The sequence below is a fragment of the Danio rerio genome, chromosome 19, assembly GCF_052040795.2.
Source record: "Danio rerio strain M-AB ecotype USA chromosome 19, GRCz13ab, whole genome shotgun sequence".
NCBI lineage: Eukaryota > Metazoa > Chordata > Actinopteri > Cypriniformes > Danionidae > Danio > Danio rerio.
The window spans coordinates 33,582,484-33,598,420 of NC_141039.2; the positions used below are offsets into that span (position 1 = coordinate 33,582,484).

General features: G+C 35.4%; 2 protein-coding genes across 3 annotated transcripts in view; one reads left to right on the top strand and one right to left on the bottom strand.

Moving 5' to 3' along the window:
* pip4p2 (phosphatidylinositol-4,5-bisphosphate 4-phosphatase 2) overlaps nt 1-15,937 on the top strand; it is a 236,446-nt gene that overhangs the window by 38,318 nt on the left and 182,191 nt on the right. The gene's annotated exons all lie outside the window — the stretch shown is intronic.
* Nucleotides 1-15,937, bottom strand: part of necab1 (N-terminal EF-hand calcium binding protein 1) — a 79,165-nt gene that overhangs the window by 4,128 nt on the left and 59,100 nt on the right. The window contains exons 7-10 of one of the 2 annotated variants that reach the window (XM_087294397.1): nt 13,387-13,504; nt 10,555-10,631; nt 7,399-7,452; nt 1,573-1,685 (exon numbers count right to left, since the gene is read on the bottom strand). In XM_087294397.1, the coding sequence (XP_087150523.1) occupies nt 1,573-1,685; nt 7,399-7,452; nt 10,555-10,631; nt 13,387-13,504 (362 nt within the window). 2 annotated transcript variants of the gene reach the window in all.

Sequence of the window (15,937 nt, forward strand, 5' to 3'; positions counted from 1 at the left end):
ACTAATTTGAAATTGTTACAAATATAGAAAAAATAAAAAAAACCTGAAAAATCACATGTGCATAAGTATTCACAGCCTTTACTCAGTACTTTGTTGATGCACCTTTGGCAGCAGTTACAGCCTCAAGTCTTTTTCAATACGATGCCACAAGCTTGGCACACCTGTCTTTGGGAATTTTTGCCCATTCCTTTTTGCAGTACCTCTCAACCTCTATCAGGTTGGTTGGGAAGCGATGGTGTACAGCCATTTTCAGATCTCTCTAGAGATGTTCAAGTGGATTTAGGTCTGGGCTCTGGCTGGGCCACTCAAGGACATTCACTGAGTTGTTGCCACTCCATTGATATTTTGGCGGTGTGCTTTGGGTCATTGTCCTGCTGGAAGATGAACCGTCGCACCAGTCTTAGGTCAAGAGCACTTTGAAGCAGGTTTTCATTCAGGATGTCTCTGTACATTGCTGCATTCATCTTTTCCTCTATCCTGACTAGTCTTCCAGTTCCTGCTGCTAAAAACATCCCCTGGTATTAATGGTATTAAGCCTGGTGATAAGCAGTGCCTGGTATTCTCCAAACGTAACGTCTGGCATTCACTCTAAAGAGTTCAATTTCAGCCTCATCAGACCAGAGAATTTTATTTCAGATGCCTTTTAGCAAATTCCAGGTGGGCTGCTATGCGTCCTTTACTAAGGAGTGGCTTCCGTCTGGCCACTCTGCCATAAAGGCCTGATTGGTGGATTGGTGGAGCATCGGGTTATTGATCACCTCCCAGACTAAGGCCCTTCTCCACTGATCACTCAGCTTAGAGGAAGCCAGCTCTAGGAAGAGTCCTCGTCACTCCAAACATCTTCCACTTACGGATGAAGGAGGCCACTGTGCTCATTTGAACTTTCAGAGCAGCAGAAATTTTTCTGTTACCTTCCCTAGCCTTGAGCCTCGAGACAGTCTTGTCTCAGAGGTCTACAGACAATTCCTTTGTCTTCATGCCTGGTTTGTGCTTTGACATGCACTGTCAACCCTGGGACCTAATATCGACAGGTGTATGCCTTTTTAAATCATGTCCAATCAACTGAATTTACCACAGGTGAACTCCAATTAAGCTGCTGAAACATCTCAAGAATGTGGAAACTGAATGTACTTGAGCTCAATTTAGAGCTTCCTAGCAAAGGCTGTGAATACTTATGGGATTTTTCAGCTTTTTTATTTTTAATAAATTTGCAGCGATTTCAGAAAAATCTTTTTTCACATTGTCATTATGGGGTGTTGTGTGTAGAATATTGAGGAAATAAATGAATTTAATCCATTTTGGATTAAGGCTGTAACAAAAAAAATGTGGAAAATGTGAAGCGCTATGAATACTTTCCGGATGCACTGTATTTCCCATCTTATCTTGAATTTGTGGTGCTCTCTAGCTCCCTGTTATATTGTGACCCTGCCACAAACATCATAACATCCAAGTCAACCACAACATCTTAGTCAACATATTCAAACATGTGGCTGTGAATCAGACATAGGGGTGATTATCCAGATATATAGAACAGGCCTCAACTGACTCAGAAGTGCAGTGTTGTGAACTCACTGGAGGCAGCCGGTCTGAGCGCTTGAGCACTCAATGTACTGCCGCAGAGCCAGACGAAACTCCTCCACCTCCTCCTCCAGAACCGACAGCTGCCTCTGAACTATTAGGATGTGCTGGAGGACGATGCAGAAGAGAAGAGAAGAGAAGAGAACAATTAAAATTACAAGTTCAAGTTCGATTTATTTATATAGCATGTTTCCAACTGCCATAAGGCCGCACAAAGTGCTTTACAGAGAAAAAACAAACAAGCAGTGGACTTAAAACAGCTACTGGCACATAATGTAAAAGAGAGTATAAAGATGTAAAATAGATTATACAAAAAACAGTTTGGTTTCAGTGCCTAAAACAAGAAAGTGATAGACCCTTTAAATAATTTAGTCTAGTTAAAAGATGATACCGCAGTTGTCCACACTAAAACATAACCAATCATTGCCATTACTGGTGAGTTTATCAATGCAGTAGCCAATCAGTGTCGTTTAGATTAGTCACTACTGTAAACGATGGAGTTTTGTGTGCTCACCAAAGATCGGAAGTAATGAACTGCAAATACTTTGTTAGTGTTCTGGTATCAGTACTTTACTCCAGTATTTATTTTTTTGACAGCTTTTTACTTTTACTCCTTACTTTTTTTCACAAATATTTGTACTTTCTTTGTACATTTTTAAATCAGAGTTGTTACTTTTGTTTTCATGTGTTTGTTGGCTCGATCTATATTATTTCTTGTCATTGCACAATTTGAGTTTGTGATGCAGCCATTCTATTTTTGTCATTGCACCTGCACGCTGCAGTGTGCGCCTTTTTCAACCAAGGCTATCACGCGCCTTAGGCTAGTTTATGAAGATTACCATGAGAAAGCCGAGATGACTATGCAGATAAGACAGGCAGACAGCGAATTTTACATGACTGATGCTGCCCTGTTTACATGGTATTAATAAGACACATTTTGCTCGATCAGATCACAGGTAAACAAAAGAGACACATTCCAGTTAAAAAACATGCCATGTAAATGCTGAAGGTTAAGAGTCTCTTGTCCACCTCCAATCATGTAACACAGGATTCTCTGCTTCTTCAATCTAATACTGTGGGGAAAAAAGTAGTTTTTTTTTTTTTTTTGTAAAGATTCTTACATTTAGTACTAATAACAGCCAAATACTTTATAAAAACTTTATGTATTGAGATTTATTGACTTTATTTCCAATGAGTTCATATTTCCTATTACAATTTTTGCAGTTTTTTTGTGACTATTTGATTTTACATATAGGAATATTAATCTTCATTAATTTTTTACAAATGCTTTATAACAACAAAAGTAACTAGCAATTCATGAATAAAAATATAATGAGTTTGCGTCAGGATAATGATACATGGGGGGAAATGGATATTTACCTACCTAGTGAAATTAAAACATGTAATAATGAATGCTTCAAATTTCAGGTCGTACTTCACTCAGGTCGTACTTTACTTGAGTACAAAAGTGAAATCTGTACTTCAACTTTTACCAGAGTTGTTTTAAACATATCTGTACTTTTACTTGAGTAAAGGATGTGTGTACTTTTGCCATTTCTGGCACTTACATTTATTATATGAATTCTGCGCAAAAATGCAGCTGAGAAATTCATTTGGCAGCTTCAGAGAATAACAGGAATAATATTCTATTTTCTTCATTTTTGTTGATAAACTGTGTTCCATTAACTTCATGGATCAACCTATGTTTTCTGTTCATACAAAATATGACGAGATTCAGGAATATTTTTAGTCAGGTTAGGATAGTTGGGTTGATGAGGTCAATATTAAAAAGAACGAAAGCCTAAAACTTCAAGTCATGCTTCTGTGACTCAGATCAGAATAAAAAAAGAAACCCTTCAGGACTTAAGTGTCAGGTAAAGTCATGAATACATGCGTCATAATAGCTGCTTTTTAAAAATACAAAAGTTGACAGGTAAATGAGAGCTGAAGGCAGTGCAAGATCTAACCCTGTGGGAAATGTTGACCTCTTTACTAATCCTGTGCTACTGCCATCTCCCATCCTTCACTACAATATCAAATACACACAAATAAACAAAACTGCATTTTGCTTTAATATGATGAGCCATTTAAACATTTAACTGGAATTTTTCAATGGCTTCTAGTCCTTTTTATTAGATATTAGCACCGTTTCATCACAAGAGTAATTATTGGACAGTAATACTTATTTATTGGATACTTATTCTTTAGAAAGTAGTACATATACTTGTGCATACTCTTAACATTCTGTACTAGTATCTAGATCAGGGGTGTCCAAATTTGGTCCTGGCATGCTGGTGTCCTGCAAACCTCAATCAGACACACCTGAGCTAGCTAGTCAAGCCCTTACTAAGCTTTCTAGAAACATCCGTGCAGGTGGGTAGAGGCAAGTTGGAGCTAAAATCTGCAGGGCCGAGTTTGGGCAACCCTGATCTAGATATCTCAGGAGTGATTTGTAATTACTCTACTCTCTTAAGTGAAAAATAAACATTGACGTCCATGGCGATCTGTCATGCACAGTGCAAGTCAGAATTATTAGCCCCCCTTTTATTTATTTATTTTTTAGATTTTTAAAAATATTTCCCAAATGATGTTCAACAGAGCAAGGAATTTTTCACAGCATGTCTGATAATATTTTTTCTTCTGAATAAAGTCTGATTTGTTTTATTTCGGCTAGAATTAAAGCAGTTTGTAATTTTTTTTAAACCCATTTTAAGGACAAAATTAGTAGCCCCTTTAAGCATTTTTTTTTTCAATAGTCTACAGAACAAACCATCGTTATACAATAACTTGCCTAATTACCCTAATCTGCCTTTAACCTAATTAACCTAGTTAAGCCTTTAAATGTCACTTTAAGCTGTATAGAAGTGTCTTAAAAAATATCTTGTCAAATCTTATACTGTCATCATGGCAAAAATAAAATAAATAAGCTATTAGAGACGAGTTATTAAAACTATTATGTTTAGAAATGTGTTGAAAAAATCTCTCTGGTGAACAGAAATTGGGGAAAAAATAAACGGGGGGTGAATAATTCAGGGGGGCTAATAATTCTGACTTCAACTGTACATATTTTTTACATATTAGCACAGTGTTTTTCAACCATGTTCCTGGAGGACCACCAATACTGCGTGTTTTGGATGCCTCCTTTGTCTGTCACACCCATTACAGGTCTTTCAGCCTCTGCTAATAAGCCGATGATCTGAATCAGGTGTGTTTGGTTAAGGAGAAATGGAAAATGTGCAGATCTGGTGATCCTCCATGCAGGAACATGGTTGAGAAACTCTGTACCAGCAGATATCTAGTATTTTTTTAAGTAGCACATATTAATACTTACTACTTAATCTTTAAAACACTAGTTCTTATTTTTTACATACTTGTATACTAGTAAACTAGAAAATTGCATATATTAAATAAAAACTGATACATATACATTAAATGCCAGTAATAGATAATAGTACAAATGTATTAGATACCAGCACTTTTAAAAATGTTATTAGTAAGGCTTTTTATTTTACTAGAAAGCTTTTTAAGGTACTCGTGATTGTCATGGTCACCAGCGATCCAGCCTGTGCAGATTGCTGAAAAACTACAAATCTGCCACTTTAATGAACTACAAATCCCATCAAGCACTTCACTCACACACCTGGCTCAGATCCCCCATAATTGCAAAAACCATTGTTAGTTCATTGATTTGGCATTTCCCAAATCCGTCGTTCCAACGAATATGCGCATACTGCATCACAAACTTGTACGCTTACAACTACACCTCTAGAGCTGTAGTTAGAAGCATAATACCTGGCTGTGTTCTATTCACACTTATCCCCCCTTTGCCCTATTCCTTTAGAATATTCTAACATATAACTAGGCCCACACGGAATCTGTGCGCACAGAATTCCGCAGATTTTCCGCAGGATTCCGCAGATTTCTGCAGTTTTTTAGCCCATTATAAATTACTTGAGTAAATGTGTAAATCGGAATTTATTCGGTTTTTATTCAGTAATTTATTACTTTTTATTTAATATATTAAAGTGTAAGTTATGATACTTCGCTGGATATTCTTAAAATAATTCCGCAGAAATCTGCAGATTTTTACCAAAATTCTCCGCAGAAATAGCAAAAAGCGTCCGCAGATTCCGTCTGGCCCTACATATAAAATGATAATAAAAAACAAAAAACATTCATCATCTTTCTTAGGTGTAAATTGCTTTCAAAGTATTTTTACAGTTCAGTTTTAGCGATCTTCATATTGACAGTTGCACTCTGTTTGTAGTGCACTTTGAAAACATTTATGCCACTTTGAACACAGGCATGGCTCATGATGAAAGCTCTAGGTGACCTATTATTTAAAAGTGGGATTTACATTACGTCTCCAAAGCTTGTAAAAAAACAAAAATACGTAAATGCTTTAAATTAATTTAGTTACTCCAGCCCATTTAGAGCACCATTATGGACGTTTTGCGTTATAACTATAACGTGGTTCAAACAATAGATCTGCGGCAAAGCAACTACGGTTTTGGCAAACACTCCTCACTACATTGTTTCTTTCCCAAACGATGCATCGCACTATGAAATTTCAGCCGCGAGTTATGTTGTTGTTTGGGAAAAGCACCCCAGATGGACTATAAACACAACTCACACACACACACATCATTGCTGAGTCTTGTTTATCTGTATTGTGAGCGTTACGATGCGTCTTGCCTTGCTGTGTTTGACCCTTGCTTTGTTCTTTTGTTTACATTGTTGACTGTAAAACGATTCTCCTAAATTAACCTGCATTTGTATCCTCAAATTTGTCATCCAGTGTCCTCACATGACAGTGATAAATAGTACTAATGATCGTGATAAATATCAACATGTTTCTAATAAATAAGCACCAGAACATAATTAATACCTATGAGCACCACACTAAGTTTTTAAGGAAACAGTTTGCCATAGTTTCAAAGTATTTGTGTGCAATTTTTTGTCCTATTACATAACGTTCCCATATTTTCCTGCTGAAAAAAGAATGTAATGTCTAGTACAAAGAGTGTCCTTTACTACCCTAGTACAAATGAAGGAACTCTTTGAACACAATCCATCATATTTACATAAACAAAAACAACTGAAGTGAGACCTGAATGATAAACGAAGCCGATGAAATGATTCAGATTCATTAGCCATGCAGAAATTGTTATTCCACACATACAGTGAATGTCACAGTCTGTTTGGATAAAAGACAAATGACAAACTGATGAGACACAATTTAACTTGAGCCCTGAAATAGAGCTTCGTAGACCATGCGGAGATAAACGACTCCTCATTAAGATAAACGAGAGAATGTGAATGCAAAAAACTTGAAATATTGCTCATTATAAATCCAAAAACAAAATCTATGATGAATGAATGATCACTGGTTTGTTTCTGCAGAGAATGTTTTTATTTTTTTGTGTGGGAGTGTTATTTGAAAAAAGGAACTGCTCATTTGTGTGTCATTTTCTGCTTCAGCATGTGGTATTGTGTCTGTATCAGCACTCATGCATTACTGTGTTTATAGCCGGTCTCTGCAGGGGTCTCTATTCACAAGCACAGAATCACAGACACGCAAGCCGCCTATTTAAAGTCCATCGACAACATCTTGTGTGCCTGAGAGAAAAGCTTTCAGAAAGTGTTGTGCAGAAATGATGGCAGAGCCAAAGGAGAGGTGAAGAGTGATAGACGAAGGGGAAAAAGGAAATGAAAAAGAATAACTTGGAAGTATTTTTTTGATCTCGCAGTTTCCTAGACGACAGGCGACTGTGGTTTCTGAGAATACGGTGATCGACAGGGAGAACATAAATGACTTACTGATTTGGTGGAGCTTTCCAACACCTCTTCCTCCACCGGCTCCAAACGCAGCTCCTGAGAATGAAATACAGTCTCAGTTTCATCTCAGGACAAATTTTAGGATGACATTTTACCCTAAATTAAAAGATGTGACCTTGGACCAGAAAAACCAATAATATGGGTACATTATCTGAATAGTTAAGCTTTACATTGATGTATTATATGGTTTGTTAGGACTGGACAATATTTGGCTATAAATAATATATATAACTATTTGAATATCTGCAATCTGAGAGTTTAAAAAATCCAAATACCAAGAAAACACCCATAAAAGGTAAATTAATATATTAGCAATAAATAATATTAATTGAAAAATAAGTTTTGTTATATTTATGGCAGGATATGTACAGAATGGCTTCACAGAACATGATCTTTACTTTATATTCTAATGATTTTTTAAAATAAAATAAATGTTTAATTTTTACCCATATAATTGTTTTGTCTATATTCACACAAATATACCCATGCAATTTTGTTTCTAGGGTCAAGGGTCATATGTTAGAAATGTTTAAAGAATAAAAAGCTGTATTGTTTATTAATTTATTTGTATTTATTATTATTATTATTATTCATTTTATTTTGCACGACAACCAACTACATTTTTCTCTAAAAGTTCATTACTGGAATGCAAAAATAGATCAATAAAATATTCTCATCAAAACCAATGCAGCGTAATACTTTTCGTCACCTTTTTATTTTAATGTACATGTAAATATTTTTGTTATTTTAATGTAAATGCACGCTATTAGCAACCACTGAGATCATTTACTAAGTTTTTATCTCAATAAACTACCAATTACCTGCTTATTAATAGTTACTCGGGTAGTAGTTGGGTTTAGATATTGAGGATTAGAGACATTAAATAAAGTCATACTTTATAAGTGCTAATAAACAGTTACTTTCTTTATAATAGGCAGATAATAAGTCAGCAGTAAATGGTGTAAATTGTTACTTAATTTATTACCATAATTTTCTCATTATTGTATTTATAAAAATGTATTATTCTATTATTAAAGAATAAAAAATCTAATTGTTATAAGTATGATGCATCTGAATATTTTATTTTTTTTTATTCTGCATAATAATTGATAGTGAATGTTCAGTTTTTCATGCAAAGAAAGGGATCAAGAGGACATAAGAGTAGTGAGTATTAAACAGTGAAAAGCTAATGCATTTACAGTACATGTAATTTGTGGATGTGTGTGTAAACGTAACATTCAGTAGTGTATTTAGTTATTGGCCATCAGGCATACAACGTCATAAGATTTAATATTAGGTTAGATTTAGGTTGTGATGTCAGGTAACCAAAACTCAACGTCTAGCCAGTGTCTAAGGACAATGTTATTTTGATTCCCAATAACGACATGAAATGCCAGTGATATTTGCTTGATTTTAGTTTGTGGTGTAAAGTGACCAAAATCCAACGTCGAGCCATCATCTTAAACCAATGTCATGTTGATGTCTTGTGTCTGCTGGGTGTTTAAGGCCATTTTGGTCATCATACAGTAAACATCCGTCATCTTCTCATCAGTGACATGCATCTAAACAGTTTCTAGGTGAATATGTGTGACGATTTTGGACATCTACTTGGGTTCTTTTAATTCTTCCAAACTGTTTTCTGCCATAATAAGTTGCCCATGTCTTGAGGTTGCTCATTATGATGTGATTTACCTTCTATGTTACCTTCTATTTGATTAGACAGGAATCACAGGACTCATTTTTTAATTCGCATAGACAAGACAAAATAAAGTAGTGACTGCAGGTTGAAGGAAAGTAGTGGAGTAAAAGTACCAATACAGCACGAAATATGTACTCAAGAGAAAGTAAATGTACACATTTATAAAAACTACTTGGTAAATTACAATTCCTGAGAAAAACTACTCAATTACAGTAATTTGAGCATTAGTCATTTGTTACTTTACTCCACTGCCTGCATATTAATATACAATTAAACTCTCATAAGTGTAATTTGAATGACTTCATCTGTTGACATGATGCTATTCAATTGCACAGCTTGTGTAAATCTTATACTGTGGTGATCAGATGTTTTTAACTGCTGTCATTCTGTGTTTATTTAGTCAGTGAGAGGAAGGAGTGCAGCACATACAGTATCAACATCTAAACGTCGCTCTTACTGTGGATGGTGTCTGGAGGTTCATACTCGGTTTACTGATGCAAAGGTATTTCCTACTACATTTTACTCCTAAAGAATGTAAATAACTATATTTTATGTTATGTGTGTATTATGCATGTACAAGTGCTCAGCATAAATGAGTGCACCCCATTTCCAAAATGAATATTTTTATTCATTTCTCAGTGAATAAAGGTAATATATTTTGGATCGTTCATTCTTTTTTTTTTTTTTGGCTTAATCTCTTTATTAATCTGGAGTTGCCACAGCGGAATGAACCACCAACTTATCCATCACATCAGCGGATGCCCTTACAGCTGCAACCTATCACTGGGAAACACCCATACACTTTCATTAACACACATACACTACATTTTTTAGCTTACCCAGTTCAACTGTTCCGCATGTCTTTGGACTTGTGGGGGAAACTGGAGCACCCGAAGGAAACCCATGTCAACGCAGGAGAATATGCAAACTCCACACAGAAATGCCAACTGACCCAGCCAAGGCTAGAACCAGCGACCTTCTTGCTGTGAGGCAACAGCACTACCTACTGGGCCACCGCGTCACTCATATTTTGGTTCTTTTGAACAAAATCGATTTATTAAACAGCTACTAACTTTTGGACCTTTAATGCAAGTTATTTTGTTAGATTAGCTCTAGACATGGCTTTTATACTGACTATGCACAAATATTATATTATAAAGCATCCTATAGAAAATATTAGGTTAAATGAGGGATTTGTGAGGGGTGTACTTGTATATATGCTGAGCACTGCATTTAGATTATATATAGTTTTTGTGCTGGCTGCACTGCATGGCCAATGTTTACTAACAAGTGTTATTTGCAAAAAGTAAGGGTCAGATTTTTTTTTAATCACCAGGACATCTTGACAGTTTTGGTCCAATTTGATTGTATGGAGAAAGAGTGATGACAGACATAACAAGGTCATTAATAAGACAGAAATCATGTGTGTAGCCTGTTGCCTTTTTCTCAAGACGGTCGATCAGCTTTTGCAGCCTGTTGACCTGTGTTATCCACTGGTTGTCTTCTTCATACAGACCTGCAGAAAGAAAAACAGTTCTCTCACCTTTTTTTCACTTTCATATTGCATATAGCAACAGAATATTGTTCAAATCTTTGGAGAAATTGAGCAAGCGCCCTGTTGAATTAAAGCCAGGGATAATTAAGGCAGTTCTTAAAGGGATATTTCACCTAAAAAAAAAAAAAAAAAAAGAGAATTCTGTGATCATTTACTCAGCTTTTACTTGTTTAAACGTTTATGAGTTTCTTTCTACTGTTGAAAAAAAACTAAAGATGTTTTGAAAAATGTGACCAGACTTCCATAGTATGTGCCTAGGGCTACATTTTTGAGAGCCAAGAAGTATGTACCCTGGGCTATGTGTGCTTTCAGTATTTGTTTTCCTAAGAGACACCGAGTACGTTTTTGATGACTTCAAATACGTTACTGGGGCATGTTTTTTCATGTGTGTCATTTCTCATAAATCCACCAGAGGTCGCTGTGTAAATTTCTGCCAATAATCAACATCCGTCTCACACATGTCCATGAGAGAAGCCGGTCGGCTTGTTGTGGAAAATATATCATCCTTCTCAAACATTTGCATGAGAGAAGCCGGTCGGCTTGTTGTGAATAATATATCTCCTTGATATTGACTGACCCATCAGACCAATAGTGTTTTAAAAAAACAAATGACAGGACAGTTATCATGTTTTTACCATGGTATTACACAGCTTTTTTTGAGTTTTTTTTACATAGTTTCTGGAACCATCTTTCTCTGGACTCCCCACACTGTAAACCCTAATAAGTTGAGACTACTCAAATAATTTGAGTAAAGTTCCTCAGTTCGTTTAAGTAATAGGAAATCAACAACGCAATTGAGTTGACCAAATGTGGTCTCTTCATTGAATTAACTTAAATGTTTAAGTATAGATAACTTACATATCTAATAGACTAAACTTCCATTTTCAGCTTTTATAATCTTTTACTTACTTACTTAGTCTCAGGGCCTTTTATATTGAAATTGATATTTTGCTGTACCATGTTGGTGTTCTGTAACATAAAATTTTTACAAGGTGGGTCGTTACCCCAATGCTCAACCCCCAACCCGGAGGACCAGGACATACACTACAGACAAATTTAGCTCACCCAATTCACTTGTAGCGTATGTCTTTGGACTTGTGGGGGAAACCAGAACACCCGGAGGAAGCCTATGGGAAGAATATGCAAACTCCACACAGAAACACCAACTGACCCAGCCGAGGCTCAAACCAGTGACACTCATGCTGTAAGGCGACAGCACTACCCACTGCGCCACAGAGTCCCCTCTTTGTGTATATCAATTTAGAAACATGCATATACATGTAAGTATTTAAATATCTACTTACTAAATTAACTTTTCTCTTTTGTCAGGGTTCAGGTAGTGGCTCTGTCCTGCTGCGCTTCAGCAGTATTCAGTATTACAAGCAAAATGTCCATCTTGTATCATATATCAACCAATCAGCGCGGTTATCAAGGCAGAATTTCAAGCGCAACCAATCATTTTAAACAGAGACATGGTAAATCATTTAAAGAAATTAAAATGTTAAGTTCAGAGAACTTAAAATATTAATGACATTTTTTTTTGCTGCCTAATGAGTAAGTTAAGCACATCTGTTTAAGTTTTGATGCCAAAACTTGGTATTTTACGTAATGTCAAGTTATATTAACTTCATATCTTTAGTTTTGACAACAACGGGGTTAACAGTGCAGCGATACTGCCTAGTATAATTCGTTTTACATGCAAAACGCAGCCATTACATATCCTGGGGCATATATTTCTTGGTTCTCAAAAATGCAGCCCTGGGCACATATTTGCAAATAAAACAAGGTCCACTCTGCCTCCCAAGTCTGACACCATACGTAGCAAGCTGAGCAAACCAGTTATGCAGGAAAAGCGGTCCATACTAAGGTAAGCAGTCAGCATTACTGCCCCATAGCAATAGTTTAACACACAAAACATTGTTTACATTGAAAAAGCATTGAGTTGTTTTTCTCTACACATGCACAAGATTCAACAGTTGTTTTCCACTGCAACCGCTGTTATAGATGGACCTCCAAGTCAGTTCAAAATAAACAGAAAAAGCAAGCACTGGGGATTTGTTGCATATTCCTGTTGTATCGTATCCGTATTGAACCATGACTCCAAAACCAAGGTACATATTGAAGTGTGACTTCAGTGTACCGTTATACCCCAATTGAGTACATATTTCTCGGTTCTCAAAAATGTAGCTCTGGGCACATATTCCCAATGAGTTTGTGTTGCATTAATGTCAATAGTTACAAGTTTTCAGACCTATAGAAGAAACAGCAACAGGAGGAATAAATTCTTAAAGAGCTGGAACGACTGAAAGGTTGAGGAAATAGTGAGTAAATTTTCATCTTTTAGGTAAGCTTTACCTTTAAAGCAAAACGAAGTCCAACATGGTACAAGCAAGTTTTACCTAATAAAGCTACCAATGATTGTATGCATCCAAAATTCATAGCAGGCATGAACAAAATCTACTAAAATGGATAAAAATATTATAGATTATCATGTGTGAAATACACTCTTTAATTCCAATATTAATTTTACTTTATTACTCATTTATTTTTAAAAATGTCTACCAGCTATATTCTTACCCTTCAGTCTATACCAATGTTTTCATACAATCCCCCCCATCTAAATCTGTCTCCAGATCTGCTGTCATCTGCTTGGCCACTGTGTGTGTGTGTATGTGGCCTTTCGGTCCTCTAGAGGTCTGAGGCTGAGAATAATCACCTGAATTGACAAGGTTGAGGAGCGGGTTGTTCGGAGACAAGCTGTTATTCCTTTGAAGTCTTCGATTAGATCTCCTTCCGGACCACTGAATGGGCAGAACCTCTGGCTTCAGTGGCCCCTGTCTGCAATCCAGACAAAAAAAAAAAACACAACACAGACGCTCTTCTCATTATTAGCTTCTGATTAGTCTGCCCTGGATACTGGGAGTCCTAAATGACCGAAACCATCAATATCAGGAATAGATGACAGATAAATATCCTACGGAAGTTATACACACATCAGATTCAGTGACTGCTTGTCAGAGGAGGAAAGGGGAACATTAAAAGTAACCTTTATTCACACATAACAAATGACTTGTTTTAAGAATTAAGTGAAGTTTATTTATAAACTAATTTCGAGAGGATCATGTGCTTTTGATTGCTTGCAGCCGGCCCCACATTATTCAATTTATGATTCACCAATCAGACGATTCCTAAGCCACTATAAATACCCCAAGTTCCATATGACAGCCATCTTCATTTTGAAGAATCCCCCCTTCCACCCCTACTTCTCCTCTTTTCCTAGATGGGTGGCACTGTGGCCCAGTGGTTAGCACTGTTGCCTCACAGCAAGATCGTCAATGGTTCTAGTCCGTACCAAGCCAGTCGACATTTCTGTGTGTTTCTCACCTTGCAAACGGGAGGGAGCGCCTGGTTCGAGGGTCTTATGAGCTCAGGGCTCTCTCCCAAGACAGCATGTCAAACAAGCTTTATAATCAATCATCAGCTTAGTGTGAACTCTTGAAATAGTTAGGGGAGCGCGGGGCAAAATGTAGCACAGGGTAAAATGAAAAAAAAATTAATGGAATTTGTTTAGGGTTAGCCATGACATACTTTTGAGGTTTTCACCACAATGTCCGCAGACGTCTCCCTGCCAATTATTGAAAAAGTTTGGTGAAATTTGGGTTAGAAACAGGAGAAACCGTTTTTGCAACACAGAAGCATTTTTTATAGCCGATATTTTTCATTTAAAAAGAAATCTGTGAAAGCATGTACATAAAACCTTATATTGTTGTGATTACCATCTACTAGACTTAAAGATAGAACCATTTTGAAAGATGTAAATAATACACAGTGACTGCTAGCCAGTTTTGAGGAAAACTGGCTATGTAAATAAATCCAAATGTGTTTATCCTATGGATAAATGAAAATTCTGTGCTAAGTAGAATTAAAAAAATTGAATTAAGTACAAAGGAAATGTACAATTTAAAGTAAACTGTATTTAAACTAAATTTGTGAAATCTGACTTTTTAATCATGTTGCAACTAACCTTCTGTCTATTACAACTTTCACCACAGGTGGGATAGTAACATTTTTACTCCTAGCACTTTTGACAATACTGCACAGAAACCATAGGTCTGGCGATCATACTTTCAGTGCTTGTTTGTAGGAGAGGCTTTGCATAACCCTATTACTTTGTTTATTATTTGGCCAAAACCAAAGAGTGTTACTTTGTGCCCTGCTCTCCCCTATGGCTTTTGTTCAGATGCTCGGCTCATACATTATTTTGTTTTAATATATATATTTTTTAAATAATTTAAAAAGTGGCCAATATATGTTAAAAATTTAAAGCTTTTCATATCATTAATTTATCTTATGGCCAGACAAAGCCAGTTTTGCAGAACAATTAAAATATTATAAAAGTATGTTTTGAATTAGATTCAAGAGATTACCAGAATAGTTAAAATTGAAGACTTAAAGAGAAAACTTCTCTTTTCTATTTGCTAAAAATATAAAAGACAAGTGGACCTAATACTGAGCCCTGAGGTATGCCTCTTTCTCAAATAAAGGACTCAGATTTTCTAATTTGAATTTTAAAATTTATTTTAATTCAATTTGTATATTATTTTAGGTAACGTTGTTGTAAAGGTCTTGTTGTAATTGTATGTTTTTATACATTTTAATAGATCTTACATTTTTTAAAAGAATTTATTTTAGCACATTTTTAGTTTTATGGTTTTAGTTAAATAACCCTATTACTTATGACTGCTTACAATAATTAATAGATAATAATAAAAGAAAAAATACATATATGTGAAAATTAGTTAAATGAGTGCATTTACTATTAAGTTTAAAATAACACATAAATACATTTTTAATAATAATTTATTATTTATGTTTATAAACATTTTGTATCTATCTATTTTATTATTTATGTATTTATTATTTTAATATTAATCTGGAACATAAATTATAAATATTGTTACAAATTTTAATGTATTAAAGATTAGCTAAAAAGCTTCTGCAAAAAAAAAAAAAAAAAAAAAAACAGTGTAGATCCAAATCTGTTAATATAATCCTAAATTTTAAATCTCGAAACTTAACTTCTAACAATTTTACAAGTAATGTCAAGAAACACTTTGAATCAGTCAAATAATATTATTGTAAAATATACTCCAGTAATAGCTGTGCCTCTAACTGGTGTCTTAGTTTTGAGTAACATTTTCTTTCTTAGGCTGATTGATGTTCATATGTGAATAAAAGCCCAAATTAAATCTGTCCATCATATAAAG